General features: G+C 41.5%; 1 protein-coding gene across 4 annotated transcripts; it reads right to left on the reverse strand.

Annotated features, from left to right (window-relative positions):
• Positions 1-286: 286 nt before the first annotated feature.
• Positions 287-20,868, reverse strand: tom1l2a (target of myb1 like 2 membrane trafficking protein a). Of its 4 annotated transcripts, XM_084371122.1 has the most exons (16): positions 20,782-20,848; positions 15,020-15,104; positions 13,357-13,435; positions 12,847-12,996; positions 12,214-12,348; positions 11,987-12,130; positions 11,687-11,803; positions 10,839-10,972; positions 9,779-9,821; positions 8,673-8,844; positions 8,285-8,399; positions 6,821-6,896; positions 5,912-5,986; positions 3,627-3,686; positions 3,058-3,094; positions 287-2,931 (listed from the first exon to the last, which is right to left on the reverse strand). In XM_084371122.1, exons 1-16 carry the CDS (start codon positions 20,831-20,833, stop codon positions 2,786-2,788), a joined length of 1,620 nt encoding a protein of 539 aa, XP_084227248.1. In that variant the 5' UTR covers positions 20,834-20,848; the 3' UTR covers positions 287-2,785. The 4 variants fall into 4 exon arrangements, with proteins under 4 accessions (XP_084227248.1, XP_084227246.1, XP_084227245.1 ...); XM_084371120.1 differs by lacking the exon at positions 5,912-5,986 and having other exon boundaries at positions 20,782-20,868; XM_084371119.1 differs by lacking the exon at positions 3,627-3,686 and having other exon boundaries at positions 20,782-20,868.
• Between the last annotated feature and the right edge of the window lie 156 nt (positions 20,869-21,024).

The raw sequence follows: 21,024 nt of genomic DNA on the forward strand, positions 1-21,024 counted from the left end.
GTCGAGTTTTGGGATCCTGCCAGCGATGCTCCACGGGCGACTGAAGAAAGTTAACTTTTTCAGAGTCTGCGTGAGACCAAGATTTGTTTACATTTTACGTGTGGAGCAGAACGGATGAGGTGTCCGTGAACCAACATGCGGGAGGGGGTGAGAGGGCTCATGTGACGAGGAATGGCCAGTACAGTGCAAGATTGAGGGTGGGTTGCATCAGCATGCGCATAAGGAGGAAGAAGTAGACTGTCACACACAACCCTTAATAGTAAAATAACCACAAACAGTTGTGAGGTAGAGGTCACACATTGCTAGTGTTTTATTGGGCAGTTACAAACGTGCATTAGGTCAAACAAAAAATCTGACCATTAGTAATGGGACACCCACTGACAGACAACAAGCCCCTCTTCCATGTCCACAAAACATCAGCGAAATGTTCTGCTTCATCAGTATTAAAAGACATTCAGTAACCATTTTGAAATAGCCAGAATTTCCGAGGAATACATGTTGCATTAAGGACGCAAGCCTCATAAAAGCATTAACACAATGCACTCTGTTACGGACCCAGAGATATGTAACACACACAAACAGAAAAAATACTCAAGTTCCCTTTTAAAGGATCTCTGTTACATTTTTAGTTTTCCTCTTTGTGCAGCCTGCAAGGTAAAAGTTTTCAAAGTGAACATGATTGTAAATTGAACGCTATCATCTCAGTTACCTGGCAACCATACTATATAACCATACAGCATTAAAAAAAAACAAGTTAAAGCTCATTAATCATTAATTATCCTCAACTAAATTATATTTAAATATTAAGTCATAATGATTATGTAGACACAATTTTTCAGCGTCAGCATTGCATTTACGTTAAGAATAATTATATATTCCCCTCTAGCAGTAGGCCTATACTGTAACGGATAATTCAACAAGTAAATTTGATGCGAGATTAGGCTTGATTAGCTCGACCGGCAAGGCTTTTGGTCTTAAATGGACTGAAAGGGAAAAAAAAATCTTTCAAGTGCAGAGCAACGTTAAAACAAACCAGAGCCTCAGCAAAAGAGCTGGAATGAAGACAGGATTGCTTTTTGCCTCAAAGTGCGACAACACCAAAGACAAATCGGAGCTGCTTTGCAGAAATCAGTCAATCACAGAAATGCTTGGCAGCGGCTCCATCGAGAGCAGATGAATCATAGCAGAATGAAAATACACCAAGTATGAAAGTACGTCTTTGACTGCACAGATCAAAGAAAGTACAGTTGTGTTTGTTTTGCTGCATGCTTCGGTCTTAACCACAAAAAGATATATGATGATGGGTACAAAGATGTTTTTTTTCTTTTTTACATGAACTATAAAAATACAATCAGGGGATCAAATAATACATAAACCTCTCTGTCGTCTTGATATTACTATGAGCCAATACATTTTTATCCAAATACAGAAACTAAAATCTCTGTATTTTGAGGTATATAGATTACATAGTAGAGAGTAAGTGAAGATCTACCTTCTATATGAATACATCCTTTACAACAGTGCATTACTGTAAGCTATACATTTTGTCTTTAAGTTAATTATGGTGCCAGCGCTAAGTCATGCTGATATTTTGAATGCCATAGTTTGTCTTGCATCTTTATGTAATTCTTTAAGGTTTTTACAATCCTAATTTTAACAGTCCACCAATCCGCTGCTATGTGAACGCGCACTGCAATCACACAGTTAGAGAACTTATGTGCAAAATGCTGTCATTTCCCATCCCCTAGAAAAATAGTATCCATCTTATGAACATAAAAGAAAAATACAGATTTGTTTTTGCTTCAAAGTCCACAGACATTAATATAGCCGGGGAAGGAAAACGTTCATGATCCCTTAACGTTCGTAACACATGAACGGGATTATTCTTAGACAGGTAAGATTCAGTGATAGTTGGTCATTAAAGCCTCAATATTCTTTGGAATGGCTAAAACTTTTCCTTAGCTAATTTGTTATAGCTTGAATAGACGGACGTGAAATACCCCCTGGACAGGTTCCTTCCCCTTTGCCATTTGAAATACATCACAGAGAATTCTAACTACCGCTTTTTAGATTTTTTTGTTTTTTACTCCCTTTGGTTAAAGGAATGCTGGCATACACGCATCAAGATTAGCTATGATTTAGCTATTATATTCTTAGTTAGCAAAGTTAGCCTGCTAACACAAGTCTTAACACTGCTGCAGGCAAATTGGGTAATAAAACCTGTTGCCATTCCACACATATCTCGGTATTAGAAGCACGACTGGAGCTCTAAGTGGAGTATTTGTGAAAACGGAAAAATTGCACAGAGCGACCATAACCACAGCGCTAGTACATAGTACAGAACAAAACAATAAGTGCATAAATTAGCAATTAGCTGAATGTAGTTAAACAACACGATATAATCCTAATTTTATGCTTCCATTCTGACTCAATGCAGTGAAGTTTTTCCATAATCTCGCAGTAATATACCACATTTTGAAACCACGTCAGACAAGTTAAGTTGTCTTCCTTTGGTGATGCGGGGCTGCGAGTAATACATCCAACACTAACAGATTAATACATCCATATATAGTAAAACGCAACACAGGTGTGCGCAGTAAACATGTTGGACCTCTGCATGTTAGAGCAACACGGTGACGAGAGAATGACGACAACGTGGAGATCGCTTGCTACACCACTGCCAGTCAGCGATGAAATGGGACTGGAAGGACTGTTTGAGAGGAATCATGTAGGGCGAGGACCTTTAGATGCCCTGGAGAAGAGAGTGAGGTCCTCTGAGAACAGTCTACAAGGCAAAGAGGGCATCCTCCGTCCGTTCAGCTTTCTTTTGGGAGCCACTGGGAGCACGGGCGGGGTGAGCAGGGTTAGCTCCAGGGGGAGATGGCAGAGTGTCTGCTGCCTTCGCTCGCTCCTCCAGGAACTTATCAAACTCTGAAGGAAACAAATTGATTTGTCACACACATGGAGAGCTGAGGGTTTACCGATGTTACAGTTTGAATCAGTACAAATGAACAAAACTTCACAGTGGAACAGAAATTAATTGGGATCCGTCTATACCTTCACTGGTCACCCCTTCCTCTGCAGCATCTCCTTTCTATAAAAGAGGAAAAAAGTAATCAGATAATATACACATTTTGCAGAAATGATCATTAATGGAGTTGTCTTCTTTCAAAAGACAAACATAAACCTTAGTGAACAGGTTAAAAAGCATCAAAATGCCTGTGAAGTTCACCCCAAACAGAGAAAAACCCATATAAACTCGCTCATAAGTCATGCATCCTTCCATACTCTTCGCAGGTGAAGACAAAAGAGGAACCTTCTTGAGCACAACTCCAGAACCTCTGCATGCATATGTTAAGGAAACTCATATCATCCACCTCCTCATCATTAGCACTGTGTTAGCATTTGTAAGTTAAGCCTCACAAGAAACTCTTATAAGTCAGTCATTGGTGGAAAAATATTAAAGTGGATAAAAGGACGTGACGTGAAAGGAGACTAAAGTCAAATGTGCAGTTATATATGAGATGGATGGGGAAAATGTGCTATCAAAGAAAAACAAAACCGAGGGTAGAAGAGAGAGAGAGAAAGAAGAGAAAAAGATTTAAATCAAGGTAAAGAAGTCTCACCACGTCAGCACAGAGCCACTCCTCTATGTCATCCATGACAGAGGACTGCGATACGGGGATCTATGGAGCAAAGCCATGGACAAACCAAGGGGTAGCACCAAAGCCACACAACGAAAAGACACCCAACCCGGACAACAAAAAAACAAAAATTGGAACACACGTACACAAAAATAACAAGAATAGGAATCACCAAAGGCTCAGAGAAGAAGATAAACAAAATAAAACAAATCAAAATGGAACGAAAATTTGCTCAAAAGACACACTCAACCTCTCTCAAGTCTGTGCTCTTATTGTTTTGTCACGTGCGACTCAGCTGTCTCGTACTAGAACAGGAGTTCCCAGGTTGTGTTTTGTTCTCATTAGTTCTGTGGTGCTGACATGGCTTAACAGCTGCCGACTAATGTCACACAGCAGCGTTAATTATTCCACATCATTAGTTAATTAGCAAATCACTTGAACGTGATTAAGAGATTGATTGGATGGGAGAAGCTGAAAGCACGGGGACCGTCGAGAGGCAGGGCAATCCCACGGCATACACACACACCGCACACAAAAAATGCTCCATGGCGTGCAGCAACTGTGATGATGGAAGCCATGTCAGGGTGGACGGTGTGCGTTCGGTGAATTATGGACTGCAATGTGTCGCTCAAAAAGGAAACTTTCTACTGTGGCTGAAGAAGCTGTGAGTCCATTCATGAGGAGTAACAATTGGGGGAAACTGGAAAAAGCGTGTTTTTTGTTTACAAAAGCAGAAAAGGCATCGAGTTCACACAAAATACTTAAAAGTCTTGTCTTCCACATCTGTTAGCTGCCTTTGCAATGAAGTCAAAGTCCACATTAGATGTTGCTGACCTGATATCAAAGTTGAAATCAAAAACCTTTTCCTGTGGCCCTGTTGTAGGCTACGAAAAAAACAGGTGGGGTTTCCTCGTGAGTGAAGGAGCGCTTCAAAAATAAAGGTCAAGGCAGTGGAAGTCATTCACAGGAAAAAAAACATGCAGCTGTGTGAAGAGGGGGTCAGGTGGTAGAAAAGAAGTCTCTTCCTATCATGACTCACAGCTGATGCAAGTGTAATCCTTCATATTCACATATTCACAGTAATATCATCAACTTCATTGTCACACTGATACAGATGTTACAACTACGGGTTCATCTGTTAGTTGATCTATTATTTCTGGTTAGTGTGAGACGTGAGGTTGTTACATCTAGTGACATATCTAAGATCCAAAGACAGTTAAATGACAGCTGACAAATACTGTCAACTACACAGCAAACTTATCAGTACTTTAACAATGTTCACCATTGTTGACGTTGCTGTGTAGCAGAAGTACCTGCGGCTTTAGTGTGTGACTGTTAAGAGATGAACTGAGCTGATGGAAGTATCCATAAAGGTGTTAAAGTGAGAAGCTTGGCCATGTGGATAGAGTACAATAGAGGTGGGCAATATGGGTAAACTTTTATATCTCTATCTATCTCTAAGTTATTTTATATTACTGCACTTCGTTTTCAATACACAACATCGTTATGATGTGATGAGTTATGCACCTACATTACATCTGACAAATTGTTACAGACCTGGGATTTGTATTTACGACAGTTGTGTTGCACTCAGAAACTGTTGGGGGCGCCAAATCACACAAAATGCCAATTTCTACATAATGTTGCTTTAAATAACAAATGAAGATATTTGATCATGGAAAAATCATGTAAAGTTATTACAACAATAAAACAGTCCTGTTTATTGATGTAAGATATAAAGGACATAACTCAAATGAAACTGTATTTTTCAAAATAAATGTACATTTTGAAAAATATATAAATATATAATGTAATAAATTAACAAATAACTGTTAAATAAATGAAAATGATGATTATTATAATTTTTTTGTTTATTGTCTTTACATTTCTACATTTATTTATTACTTTATTTGTTTCTCTTTATATTTCCTTATCTATTTTTGTCTTTTACGGATTTATTCTTTTAATGGCACTCGTATGACCCCATACCTCAGCAGAAACAGTACAGCAAAACGAGTCCTGGTTGACAAATTGTCATATTGCCCAACACTATAGTACAACATCTGCACATGACATGAAGGTTGATGGTCTTCGGGGGGGGGAACTGTATTGGTACTAGGCTTGTTTGATAATTTCTGGACAGAGCGGTGGGATGAGATGAGGCCAAAAAATGAGGGTTATGGATGATGCCGCAGGAGTTTGAGAGCAGCGGGTGATGGCAGACATGAGGGAGGGGTAGGAGGACACACTGAGGATGGAGTCCTCACCATTCCTTGGGTAATAAGCCAGCTGTCTATGGGCAGCTCCTGATCTGCTGGGTTATCATCCCCTTTTACCCTCAGCTGAATCAACAACAGAACAACACCTTACACAAGAGAAGAAAGGTAGCAGGCCCCACCACAGCATAGCACACAGTGCAGAGAAAGAGACAGAGGAGAAGTCAAATATGCAAGAGACGACTGCCATTTACAGGGGGAGAGAAGAGGGGAGAACGGAAGAAAATGGTGAGAGGGTTCATTCCTTAAAGATGAAAATGAGGAAAATAAAAGAGGGAAAAGACTCCCTCAAGTAAAAGAACTGTACGAGGCATAGGGCACCTGAGGTAACTAAAAAGAAAAATGGTATGTGCACTCACTGGGAGTGTGATTGTGTGTGTCTGCATGTGTGTTCAGGTTTCAGAATCATCTGTGTGCATAGTGATAACCATGCAAATATATTTCACTGAGTGCTCCGACTGGGGGAAAGACTGCAAAAATCTTTAAACTAGCATGTGTTTGACTTTCTGTACAAACTGATTGTTCTGTGCCAGAAAGTCAGAGCAGCCAGAATTAATATTTACCCAGAACAAATGCAAGAAAATGACACATTTTGACTCATTACTTGTACTTATTTATAGGCACGCTTAACACTTGCAAAGTTACCGCACCGAAAGGTATTGATTTTAGCAACAGTCAATACACAAACCTACGCCTTTCTGTTTGATCAAAGTTCGAGTATCATTCACACAGGACAAATGTCACTGCAGAACACACAGTATTACAGACCATCACATGCAGGGAGTGATCGAGGGCTGAGGACAGACTGGTACGGGAGGTCAGCCATGTAAATAACGCAGCACCCCTACGCTCCGTACATGGGTGAAAGCTGCATTAAACTACATGCATCAGTGTACTCACCCCTCCTGTGTTCTGTTGTCTCACATCCAGAGCCGAGGCCAGGCCGCCCAGGGCCTGAGGGTCCTCATACTTAACACTGTGTGTGAAAACATAAAGAATATTGTTAAGAAACAGTAGTGAAGCTGTAGAAAACAGTAAAACACCGGCATTTCTGACCCATTTTGATTGTACTGTTTTTTATTTCCACAAATACATGGGAAACGTCAACATTAAAGTAAACATATTTCAATTATTTTGGCCTGAGATGGCACAGAGGAAAAAGACGGATAGCTGAGGAGGCAACAAAAGAATTGATTTGAACCAGGGATGTCGAGTATTGTGGACTCCCTGAGGCACCAGACTAGGAGGGGAAAAAGGTTCCTCTTTATCGCGGATCGTGTTAAAAACAACAACCTCAAAATAATTAATTTTCATGGTAATCACAAATCCAGATAATGGTGAATATCCTCACATGAATGAAGTGAAGAAGCTGTCTAGCTCGCTGACATACAGTCCTGCACTGATTTCCAAATTTATTTTGAATTGCCTGAGCCTGTCACCATGGCAGAGGGCCTGCACATTGTCTCCTCAACAAAAACAGGATGTGTGTAAATACTACAGCTTCCAAACTAAAGAATGAGAGGGAGATGAGGTAAACAACTTTATTTATCCTTTATTTGTATGTGATCTATGATGATGATATCATGAAAAATGACGTGTGTCCTATCTGTGATGCAATACACATATTTGTTTGTTCACAAAATGTAAGGTTGAAGTAATTCCAGTATGTTTTCGTGCAAATTTAGTTTTTATTTTGAAGTTTTAAGAATATTTTGATGATTATCAGGATTATATTGTGAATCACAATTATACTGGATATTGCAACATGAAATTTTCGTATTGTCCCATGTCTACAGCGGGCACACCAATACATCCACCCTTTTGCAGCTTGCACAAACATTCATCAAGAACAGGACAAATCTATTGTCCTGGAGAAGGGGGAGAAAAGTGCCAATTTCTCTCGCAAAAGTAGCCTCAATAGACAATAACGTGGTGCAGTCAAGGAAAAGAAAAGCTCCTTTTACACATTTTTCTCAGCTAGAAAACTTGTCTCTCCTGCCCTTACTTTATCATTTTCACTCTCCCCACCAACATACAGCTGAAGGCAACAAGTTCTAGGTGGAGGAAATCAGATTAACATCTGTTCCCTGGAGGTATTCAAAAGCCATTTTAGGAAAACCCAGGAGGAAGGTTAAGGGACAGTAGACACATTAGAAGTAAAGTATGAAACTTTATGATAAAAAAAACTTTGATATGCAGTGAACAACACAGAACAAAACTATATAAAAGCGCCTGTGGGTGGGTGGGATTTTATTTAAATATTAAAGGTGGTTATGAATAGCTATTTGATTAAATATAAATGACACCCTGAATAAGAAAATCAGAGGACCCCCAGAAGCAAAAAATTTAGAAATCTGGACCTACTTTTTGCGCTGGTCAGCCAGAGAGCTGCTCCTGGTCTGAGCAAACATGTCAAAGTCATCCTGGTTGCGGCCTGATAGAGAGGACAGGGTGCCGCTCACGCTGTCTGAAGCCACATCTGGAGAGACAGTGAAAGGAATGTCCAAGATTATTTTTCTGGCCTCTATGTCAAGATCAACAAGAAAAGCAATGTGTCTAAGCTGTACCAGAATACTAGATAGCAGAGACTTCCTATACCAGCTGGGGAGCAAGAGCTGAGTTATGCTGCTGGTCTTATTATAGTGGGGAGGAAGGATGTTACAGCTCTAGTGAGAGCGAGTGTATGTGTATGATAGAAGAAGTCTTTCTCTTTTTCTCCAAGCTGGAAAACATGACAATATTTTGCTCTTACCGAGACCAGCTAGTGCAGAGGACAGCGAGGCTGGGGCTGGGTTATGGGCTGGGGAGGCAGTGGCCCCGGCGGGGGAGTGGGCTTGAGGGCTAGAGGTGATCCTGGGTGTGACCACGGCAGGGGACCCCGGGCCCAAGTCTATCAGGTTGTCCTCCGTGGCCTCGCTCAACGTCTGAAGGAAAATGGATGTAAGTAAGTATGAAACAACGTCCTTTTGAGGTTTAAGCAAATAGAGAAACAGGAATCTTTTAAGCGTGTAGGGGGAAATTAGGGATTACAAAGTGTTTGCCCTGTATACAAAGAAAATACTTCTAAATCTACAGGATTGACTAGTTACACATTTGAGACAACATTGTAGGCGAGAAGTTGTGGACTGGAGGCTATGCACAGGGACACTACTGAGGGCTAAATAAACAGACTTCAGATGTGTGAGACAGAGGGTAAGAAGGAGGCGAGTAAAAGACACATAGTATCTAGTTTCACACAGTGCTGCGGACACTGCTGACACGTCATATGGGTCTGAAAGCATCAGCTCCATATAGCGGACGTGTTAACAGTTCCTCGCTCTGTTCATCCCAGGACTGAACGTGGTGCTAGCATCATACTTGCCTCCATCAGCTAGCCACAACACAAACAGACAGAACACACAGAAAGATCAACAGCATGCAAAAACAAACAGCAATGTGGGATGTAGTGAGAGATGCCCTGATCCTCTGGCCAATCACTGATACTGGCAAATGTGCTCTCTAAACAGCAGATTGGAACTAGTTCTGCTCTGCTCTTCCAGTTTTAATAAAGCTAAATGCGATCCGCTTGCATTACAAATTATTGCTGCAGTGGATTGTTCATGCTTGTATAATACAGAGTAAATAATAATTAATAATTTAGATGCCAAGATAAAACAACAAATGGCTGAGTGGATGGATTTATATTAGAAACATCTCTCATATCATCCTTAGACAGATTGCCACAGGCGATACAGTGTGGATTTTTTTTTAAATGTAAAAGGAAAGACAGGAATTCTTTTCAAAAACATGCATAAAAGCAAAAAGAAACTAAGTGATCCTTAGAGAGAATTTGGTGTGTTTGATGTTGACGGCACTCACCCCATTGTTCTGCGCGGCTCTGCCCGACCTGTACCTCTCGTACCTGCGCGCAGCACAAAGAACCTTTGAATGTTTCACCGAAAGCTTTGTGCGGTTCAAATGCTTACGCACCTTTCATCTTCAGAAACCTCATAAAAGAGACATTTTTACAACCGTGAAACCACTGAATGTTCAAAAGCACATAAGCTATCTGCAGTTCTTCATACAAGCTCTGCGACTTTGTTGCTTTTGAACTCAAACTGTGTTCAATCTTTGCTGAATCCAATGAAATATTGATCAGCTTGAGTATAGTAATCGCATCTGGAGCCTCACCTTTAAAGTCATGGATTGAGACACAGTTTGTCAAACCAACAACATTATTTAACCATTTAACATATTGGACCAAGCACTGGCCACCCTTTTTGTTTTATCTAACACTTAAAGCTGCTGTAAGCGTTGTCATTGTTTAGCTAACTTCCTGTCAGATCACTCCACTCCCAAACTTGCACAACTCCTTTCTTTTTTCGAGGCAGCTCTCTTTGCCTCTCCTTCTTTTTCTTCAGGCATTTTTCATCACTTGGACTGTTTGGTAGTATAAGCCATCAACAGGTGCGCCGAAATTGGTAGCTTTCCCTGTTCTGCCATTGCCGGTGTACCAGTACCAGAACAGGAGGATCCTGCTCTTTACACGTTTACAAGCAGAAAGGACCATACATTTGTTTAAATGTACATATAACTGTTTATGAAGTCAATTCTGTTTACAAAACTGTAATGGGGTTCTGTTGGAGCAGAAACATGAGGAGGGATATTGTGCTTATCCAACTGTTTCTGTGATTTATTGAATTTTGTATGATTTTAATCACCAATAGAAAAAACCCTGAGCAATAAAACAACAACATATTGGATCAAAAATATCAAGTTCAGCTATTGGACGGGCAAAAACAGTGCTGACAAGTTTACCAACCAAAGTTTTGTTGAGGAAACAAAATACTTAACTTGATGGGGAATTTTCAGACAATCACTGCACCGTGACAAAAACAACCTTTGTTGTGCCACACAAATAAAGTCTGATTGATCGTACCTCTCATATCTGAGGAAAATGTTGTTGAGGTCGTCGTTGACGTGTAGCAGTTCCTCGGTCACTTCCTCGTTCGAGACGCGTGAAATGAGCTCGACCACTCTCTGCTGCATAGCCCTGCATGTTCTGTTCAGCTCCTGGAGGGATTGGCACATAAACAGATTGAACGATAGAGGAATCGAATTGTCAACAGATAGAGACTGAAACAAAGGGAGATGTATGGAGGGAAGGGACACACACAAACAGTCAAATGTATGTCTGCTAATTCTACAGTATCACACAGCTGAACAATGACAGCATGAAAGGAGAGAACTGTCTAAATCTGGCTAAATTAACTGTGCAATACATAAACTGCAAGTATATATTTTATAAGGCATTCATGGCTGAGAAATTCAGAAATATTTGCTCAGCTGTGTAAAGATTCTGTGAATGCTTTTTTCTATAGCAGCTGGAAAAAAAAAAGGCAGGAAAGGCACCACATAACCGTTACAACTGGCACGGGCCCCTCAGCTCAGAGCCAGATCCTCGCAGCTGACACAAATACCTGAGTGGATTTGGCATGAGGAGATTAAACTCTACATGAGTTTCTATACCGCTGGTTAATTGCCAATTCCAGGAATTTTACCACAGCCAACTGGATACTTGTGGGCGAGTTGAGCATTTGTTCTGAAAGCTAAAGACACTACTCCCCCTAGTGGCTGCACATAAACACAACACTTTGCAGCTGACGTGCCGTGATGGAAAGCTTTTCTATTGAAGTGTGGGTGATTCATACAGTGAAATATTTGCATGAGCCTATATTCACAGCATTTTGTTAAGAGAAGGGAACAAAATAAAAAAATGTGTCTGACCTGAAGCAGTTCTAGGTCAGAGGGGTCTTCCTGGCCAGGCACCATCTCTGTTAGCATCTCTGACATCACTTTGGTGTTTCCTCTCACTACGTCCAGCTCACTGCGCAGCCGGGCGATCTGAACGCACAGAAGGTCAAAGGTCATTTAAAAACACACACACACACCAGATGAGTCATCCAACTAAGATATTTTAATTAGTTTAGGTGCTAAACTCTGGAAAAATGACTCTGGTGAAATGGGCTTCACTTTACGAAACGAAAGTGCAGTAAAAAGTTAAATGTCCTGAGTCGAATCTCTCACCTGTTCAGCGGTGGCTGTGATGGGGCTGGGCATCTGGGGGTCCTGTGTGACAGAGGGAGGGCTCGGGGAAGGTTTAGGAGTCCCAGCAGCAGGAGAGGCAGGAGCTAGGTACTTGATCATGGCTGGGTCCACCTCTGGTGTACCCTGGAAGACAAATTACCCCTCTTGATACTGCTATGTATATATACATACATGTTTGTACTGTCTGTGTATCTCTTTCTTCTCACCCTCTGAGGTGTGTGGATGGGAGACAAGGCATCCAGATCTGCCATTGGGAACTCGATGCCTTTCCTCTTCAGCTCCTCATAAATGTGGACCACACCGGTCAGATCAGGGCTACTCCTGAAGGCATCAGCCCAGGCCTGCCACAACACACACACACACACACACACACACACACACACACACACACACACACACACACAGATTGTGATGTAAAATAAACATAAAAAACTCTCTGATGGTGTAAATAGACTGAGCAAAAGACAAAAAAGACAGGGTCTAAAAGAGGAGTCTCTGTGGGGTCTCCTTCAACAAATCCCTATAAATAATTAGAGGACAGCGGAAAGGGAGAAGGATAACACCACCTGTTGGCCGAGGTAGGTGACCTCAGGTAACTGGATAGCACCAGAGGCTGCAGTCTGTGGTGCAACACCTGGAAAGTGGAACATACAGTACCTACCCGGCCTCCCAGAGACCACCACTGACCTGCTCGATGCTATTTACAACGCTGACTGTCTATTTTTAACAGGTTTACCTAACTTTAAAAAAATGGCACTAATACCTGCAAATTTTGATGGAAAAATGGTAATATTCAACAGAAACAGAGAGATCACTAAGAAAGATGGAAGCCCCAATACCTGTATGAGCGACAGCACTTTGTCTTGTACGATGGTTGGCGGGTTGTTTTTGGGGGAGATGATTTTGACCAACACACCATCAATGAAATCTCTGTTGGCCACCTGGACATGAAACCTGTGACCGCAGTTCTTTACACATGTTTCTACTACCTGCAGAAAGACAAGGAGAGAGAAGATAAAACAGATGTAGAAGCCTGGAAAGTAAAACATCTGGAGAGCAGAGGCAGCTGAGAGAAGGAAGGATTTTACTCTCTGGTTTAACTACCGGAGCTGTCAAAGACGTGGGCGAGTATGAACACAGCTCAAAAGGCAGGGCTGAAAACAGCCGTGACAGTATGCGGGAGAAGAGACACAGTGGAATAATGTGACCAAGAAAGACCAAAAGATCAGGAGAGGTCAGGTTTTTATGCAGCGTTGAATCATGAACCCACAACTTGGACCTGGCTGTCTGAGAATAAAATCATCTAAAAAAACCCTTACAATAAAAGAAAAGAAAGAAGAAGCTCTCACCGTTAGCGCCAGCATCACTTCTCTGTAGTTCTTGTTGCCACCGAGTCTCTTCTTCAGTGCCCGCATGGCGTCTTTTGGCCTGCGGGGAGACGGCAGAGAAGATACAGCTGGATAAAGCACCCCAGCAGAGAGCACGCACAACATCTTTGACTTTGTTGGAATAAATGATTTTTTTCTGTCACAATAACAGATGCCAGTCAGTCTGTCAGTGTAGCAGTCTGACTAAGACAGAGACGGACCGTCACACCATCTGCTTCTCTCTTTTCTTTCTGTGTGACGATCTGTTTCTCCGAGGGCGAGATCAAAGCTGCCCATGCATGAAGGGCTCGGGCCGGCTTTCCACCTCATATTGCCGCAGATGAGGCGCAATAACTTTTTATGAACTCCTTCAAGACATACAGTACATTTACTGAGTGAGGGAGCTGAAATAGATAGAAATGGATGGCGATAGAGCATAAAGTCTGATATATAGCTTCCTCTGACAGTACTCTGTACGTGTGTGTCTCAGATTAGTGTTACAGTTTTTGGTTTCAGATGGTGCGTCTACTTTGCTATGTGTTGATTCAGTTATCAAACATTTAAAAGCACACATGGGTTCAAGACGTCATATGTTGACAAAAGCTGCATTTTCTGAACCTCAAGTCTAAGTCTGGAGCTAACCAGGCATTGTCTAACTTGCCAAAGACAAGAAGTTCTGTGTTCTGTGAAGCTGAACTCCCCCTGTGTGTGTATGTGTGTGTGTGTGTGTGTGCTTTGGGTGTGACAGAGAGGGCCCCATGTCGCATGCCAAGACAATGAGTGTGTGTAGGCATGAAGAATGTGAAAAAGCAGGGGAAAGTGCTGAGGGAAAAATGGAAAAAGACAGATTCCAGTATTCTTCCTGGCTGGGATCTCTTGACGATTACATTTATTCAGACTACGAAACTTTCTGAGTCATACGCCTTACTGTGGGTGACTAACTTGAAGTCAATGGTGTTGAGGAAGAAAGTTGTGCAATGTTTCTTTGTACATTAAAAATGTAGATCATATGCCGCAATGCAGTAACATTTACAAATGCTGGAGAAAGCTTTTCCTTTCAATTATTTTGAACATTAGCTGCAGTTACATGGACCCTAATATTCCTCTAATGATTCGAATAATAATCGAATAAAAATGCCTCAAGGAGATCAAGCAGATTTTCAGGCCTTTGGACTGTTAGTTAAACCAGAGAAGCAATTTGAAGACGTCCCTTTTGTGACGAGCATTCATCACATATCTTTGGCATTTTACAGACGATATAAAAGTCATGAAAATAATTGTCATATTAAATTTATATTTAACCATGTATTAATATATGTTTATATGTATTATAAAACACAGTGTGCTGGGAATCTTTAAATATAGGAGGCGGACATAAGAATTTCATTCATTAATACATTCATTCATTCAGTCACCGACACCTAAAGAAAACAAAAGGCTTTCTGTGGTCTTGCTGAAGCACAGTAGTCAGTGTATTATTTGCTGGAGTCACTCAGTCAGCCAGTGTGTGACAAAACAATGTGGGACTGACAAAATCAGGGACCAGAGTCTTTTTAGGCCAAATGTCCTGCCTAAATCTATACAATGTTGATAAAACAGATTTTCACCCAACAACGATTAACTCCTAGCAGGTTCAGCAGCTCACCCCTCCTCCGTCTCGTTAATGATATCGCAGATCTCCATGTTGAGGGTCCAGTCCTCATTCTGCAGGCCTCCATCTGTGGCCCTCTCTGGAGGAAAACACAAAAAGTTCAGCAAAATGTTTTATTTATATAATGTTATTTCCAAATAATTTTGCCCTGACTTCACTTCATTATAATCTCTCCACTGTAGTAGAAGAATAACACATCAGGAGAACACGAGTTTTTATCTAATTTACAGAAATATGTGCTGTGAGACAAGAAGCTGGTGGCTTTTAACACACAAAATTGTTTTCAACCCAACAAAATGTCAGTTAAAGTGCAGATTATACCAGGGAGACATCCAGATGTTTTTGTTTTCCGAGTATCAGTGATTTATTAGTTTTGGTTACTCGACAACCCAAACCTGAGGGTAGCTGGCACAGAAGTACATTTTAATTTTGACACCCAATCCTCTGTTCACACCCCGCCAGCTGTCTTGCCAGTAATCATGATGCTGCGTTCTAGTCAGGCTTGTTTGTCGCCTGTGCTTTAGTCCATGCACACTCATTAAAACAACCCATGGTTTACATAACATTGAAAGTAAAACTGTTGTGTAAGCAAGTCAGCATGTGGCAACAGACTTCAGTGCTCTGTGTCTCTCTAATGTCCCTTTTAATTCAGTCAAACATCTTGATGATATAAATGGAAAATTAAATCATACGTCATAAGTGGATAATCTTGTTCAAGCCCCTGTAAACTTGACTTCAAATGGAATTCTCTATAACATCATATATTCCTCCTCACTGAATAAGCAACAACTAAAGTTTACCAGAAACATCTCTGGGCTGATACAAATTATTAGAAATCAAGAAGATCAATGACCAATACTTGAAACGATGTGAATTTGCAGTAAAACTGACAATTTTAGTATCAAAATGTAGAATAACCAGTGTGGAATGGAACATTTACAAGTCCTCTACTTTGGTACAATTTTTGAGGTACTTGTACACGAGTCTACTACATTTCTGGAGAAAATATTGCACTTTTTACCCCACTACATTTATCTGTTAAGTTTAGTTACTAGTTACTTTGCAGATTCAGATTGTTAATTTATTTTATCAGCACCCACACAATAAAATATTCAGATAATCAGAAAAGCGCTAAATAATCGGTAGCTCAGTTGGTAGAGCGTGCATCCCATTCACTGAGGCTGTGTCCTCACTGCAGCGGCCCAGGGCTCCAATCCGACCTAAGGCCCTTTGCTGCAGGTCACCGCCTCTCTCGTTTATCATATTTTCAGTCAGATAAAGCCATGGAAGGGGGGGAAAAAACCTATGTATGACTGTGGGGGTGTGGTTTGATTAGATTTGAACCCACCACCTGTCATCAGATTCAAAAGTTGCTGAATACTGATGAGTGGATGAAAGTATGTGATGTCAGCTTGTTCTGACCTTGTTTGAACCAGAGAGAATAGCAGAATAGCCAAGAGAGAAATACAGAAATAACCAGACCTTTTCTATCTTTGGGAGAAAAACTGCTATTGTGTTAATCTAGGATTCTATAACTCACAATATGGACATTGTCAGGACTTAAATGTCTTGTGTTTGTGATATTTTCTTTTGCTATGATTCGTTTTCTTAAGAGTAACAAAATTACAGTGGTGGTGAGAGGCGAACTGTCATAAATATTGCATGACAACAAAATACTGATTCGTTTTATCCCTGTTTTCAGGTTTTATTTGTTTTTATTTATTCATTTCCATTTAATTTATCTATGTTATTTTAGACATTTGCACTGGAAATCATTTTCCTATTTTCAACTGTATAATTAACGCTGGAAACCCCAGTAAAAAGAGTTGTAAAATAATGAGCTGAGCAAAACAGCCTGAACATGATATGACATCCTAAAAAAAACCTGCTCTGTTTGCAATCATGTGAGTTCAGACCATTACAATTCTTCATTTCATTAAGTTTTGACAACACTGTTATCCCCAAGTCTTGTAGGAAGCCCACATGTGCTTTAATCCACCACCTGTTGCTCCGATGCCTCCAACTCAAAGAAGCAAACAGCCAGCTAGAAAGGGGGAACATCTCAAAGGAAAGTGAGGCTGGTTGTGGGTGTGATGTGGCTGTGTACTCAGTCACAGAGACCTGCTTTCCCCTTCACACTCCACCCTACCGTTTAATAGCATTTTGGCTACAGCCAAGAAATAATGCGATCCAGACTGTGAGAAGCTACAGTGATGAACTGGCACTGCAGTCATCATCACTGCCTTCCTCGGTCTGTCTCCTCCCTCCTCCCTCCATCTCCCGAATCCATCCATCATGTCTGCGAGCACTGTTATCTTTCAGGATCGCAGTCATGTGGGGAGAGGTTCACAGGGAAACAGAGGAAAGGGTTTTCTACTGAGGTGAGCTGTGACCGAGTTCCTGTGACTGACAGTCAATAGATTCTCATTAGACGATTCTTGAGCTCGGACAGGGGGAGCTTCCCTCCCTGAAGCCCAGAGGCCCCGAGCAGGCTGTCATGCCCAGGCCAAGAGCCTCACACTGGGCCATGTTGCCTTCCTGTTGGGAAGCTCAGTGTTGGATGAGCCTGACAGCCATGACTTATTCATGCTCTACCTCCCCCTCTCTAATCAACTTGTCACAGACTGGGCATCCACAGAGAGAATAGCTTTTTTTGAGTCCCACCTACAAAACACACACAAGTGGATTTCAACATGAGCAGGATTTAAAACAATGTGCTGTGCCTCGGCGTTTGGCAGCACAGTAAATAAAGTATAAGTTTGGAAGAATTAACCAGCTACTCCCACTGAGATATCCCACGTAATCTCCTCAAGTGGATTGTCAGGTCAAAGCCGGACAGAGTGCAAGTGGCAGAGGAGGAAATTAAAGACAAAAAAAAATCTGATCTCTCCATGTGAAACGAGCCCGAACGACACTGAACAATCAGATCCTTGCTAATGAAGTTAAAAGCTGAGTGCATTCATTCATGGTGTTGTGTCAATCCCACCCAGTCCTGGGAATCGACACCGCACCAGTGAAGCCAGTCGATCACATGGCTTTAAGGGTGGCAGGCAGTGCCATGCACTGCCAACAAAGCCACAAATCTCTGTCTCTCTCTGGCCTCGTCTCTTCACGTTTTGTCCTTTTAAGACTCTTGCTCTCTCTTCACATTTTCTACTTGTCCTTATCTTTTATCTACATACCTCAGCAATAGTAGAGGTTTGACAGTAGCTGCTAGACAAAAGCTGGTCGTCTAAATGCTGAATACGGCTGCAAATTTCTTTCATAAGAACTTGTATGGCAGAAATGAAATATAATATTCATTATTATGTTGTTATTCATTTATGATCAACTCAAACTAAAAACATGTGTTTTTATAACCTTAGAATGAGTCCCTTATATCTACAGAGGGGGTGGGTCCTCTTCCACAGGGTCAGCCATGTTGCAACACCATGTTTCTACAGTAGCCCAGAACAGACAAACAACAACACTGGCTGATATCAGTGTAAATGTTGGCCAATGTGTGCTGAGATGACAACTTTTCTTTTTTTTTTTTTATATATATAGTGGCTATATCAATGAATATCCCTAATATCAGTATCGGCATTGCCCCAAAAATCCAGTATTGGTCGGGCTCTGATTTATATTTTTGTTCATATTCATAAGGACATAGTCAGTAGATAGTAGATTCTAATGGTGTATGAAGACATGACATGCAAACTCATCTATCGACCCACTTAAAGCTCTACAGACTCTGTGGACTATACTAAACACGGTTCATTAAGAACATGGGAAAAAACACATGGATCATGGTTGAATGTACTTATTGTAAGTCGCTTTGGATAGAAATGTTAGCTAAATAAATCAAATGTAATTCAATTTTTCTCCATTCAGGTATCACCAGTGCATTACAATTTCTTTTGTTTCAGTGGAGTCAAAATCTGACCGACAGATTGTGTTCCCTTAGCTTGCTGTACTGATAACCTCCCACTGATATGTTTTCTTTTAGGAAAGGTACTGCAGTGGAAAGAAGCAGGCCAAGTGCCTTAACAGTGAAGCTGCAGCACAAGGAAGAGAAAAAAACAACATAAAAGAGAACCTTGGCTTAAACTCCTGCTCATGAAAAGTGAAAACAAAAACATATGCACGTATGGCACACATCATTCACCACCTCTAACCCCTCCAGCATCTCCTCAGTCACTTTAAGTGATGAAAAAGCTCGATAAAGTTCTTCACAACAACGCATCCCTCATCAGATGTTATCTGTCTCTTCTCTCCCGCTATCGCTCATTGTTTCAGGTAAGTTGATCCTTTGCCCTGCTGCTGTGGTGTTCAGTACCACTGCAGCAGCCAAACAGACAGCTGGCTGTACAGCGCTGCACAGCACAGCAACTCAACCGCAGAGATCAGGCTGGAGATGCAGCCATCTCCGTGAAATGGGGAAATCCAAGATGTGCTGTATCCAGCCCACTGCATGCATGACCTAGAAGGACCTCTGCAGAGTAAAATGTGTGAGACGATGCTCAGAGTTGGCGCCTGAGGGCCGGCTTCGATGACATGATGGCACACAGCAGCTGACCAGTGGGTGGTAGGCAAAACTCACCAAGCAGGCCAGAGGACAATTCAAAGGGCCACAAATTCATACAGATGTCCTTCCTCCAAACTGTTAACATCAAGTGCACTAAGGGAGCACTAGTGAAACACATATCGGGTGAGAACATGAGAAAGAAAAACACACACACCCCTTGTTTATGAAAGAGTAGCTCTACTCTTACTCACAGAAGAAAATATGTAATCAACAGATGCTTCTGGGGTGGCTGCTGCATTTATTTACTGTGAGAAATTAATGTCTGGCCCACATCTGTATGGCAGGGGCTTAACCAAACCTTGATAAAGCAGAAAAACAAATAAAGAAGGTAAAGGCCATTACAGTCAAGTCAATGTCGGACATTATCTAGAGCCAAAGAAGGTGGACTCTATAGAGAGGAAAAACAGAATAATGTATAATAATATTCAGGCTTTACTTTATTATCACTGAACCTCACTACTTTTTACTATGAGGAAAAGTACACAGTCGAAGCCTGACTATACTTTTACATGATCAGACAAAAGAGAAATATTTCACAGTGAAGCTTTTCTAATCACTTGTGCCATTCAGTCATGACAAAGGCACAGCAAAGCCTTGGTGACAACTGCTCAGGATCAGAGGTTGTTTATCTCTGAACTGTTTTGCAGACAGGCGAGATGCGAAGATGAATGCGACCACACCAAAGGGATGTGGTAGGTAGGCCACGTCTTCCTGCTCCTCTGTGGGAGGATAAGCACCACAGCACACAGCCTTGAGATTTCTAACTAAAAAACCAACGGGGCTGAGCAAACACTGTGGCCAGCAGCTATTAACTTCAGCTTGGCTAAAGCTCTGCAAGCCACTTTGAGCCATGTCACCACACTGCCCATGTCACTGCCGCCTCTCAGTTTCTTTCCCTGAAGGCTACATTGAATCGTCCAAATACATGCACAGTCATTCAGCGTAACGTTGACACACTTGTCATCACAGCGGACTAAGTTAGGCAGGTTAGCTGGTCAACGTTAGCTGAAAGCTCATTCCAAGTAGATGACGTTTGTTGCGAAGATGCTCGCTAGCTGGCTATTTCCTCTAGGCGCAACCTTACGTGCCGTAATTCAGAGTGGAAAACACCAAATATCTGCCAACGCTCAGCCTATGTAAGGTGGGGGAAGTTACACGTGTCTAATGAATAATTTCAAGGCTAACTTACCTATACATTGGCCCACGGGAGTGCTGTACGGATTTCCAAGTAAGAACTCCATTTTGACAACAAACAATCCGCTCGGGAATGACAGAGGCTGAGGCCCACAGGCGGTACTAATAAGTCCCGCCCACAGAGTAATGCTATTGGTCAGCGAAGACAGAACCTTCGATATGTATGGCTGGAATCAACGTCGGTTATATTTAGCATCTGAAGCTATGTTCAAGAAACATTTTTATACATTTAAACATG

Source organism: Pagrus pagrus (genome assembly GCF_965226575.1).
Source record: "Pagrus pagrus genome assembly, chromosome: 13".
Taxonomy (NCBI): Eukaryota; Metazoa; Chordata; class Actinopteri; order Spariformes; family Sparidae; genus Pagrus; species Pagrus pagrus.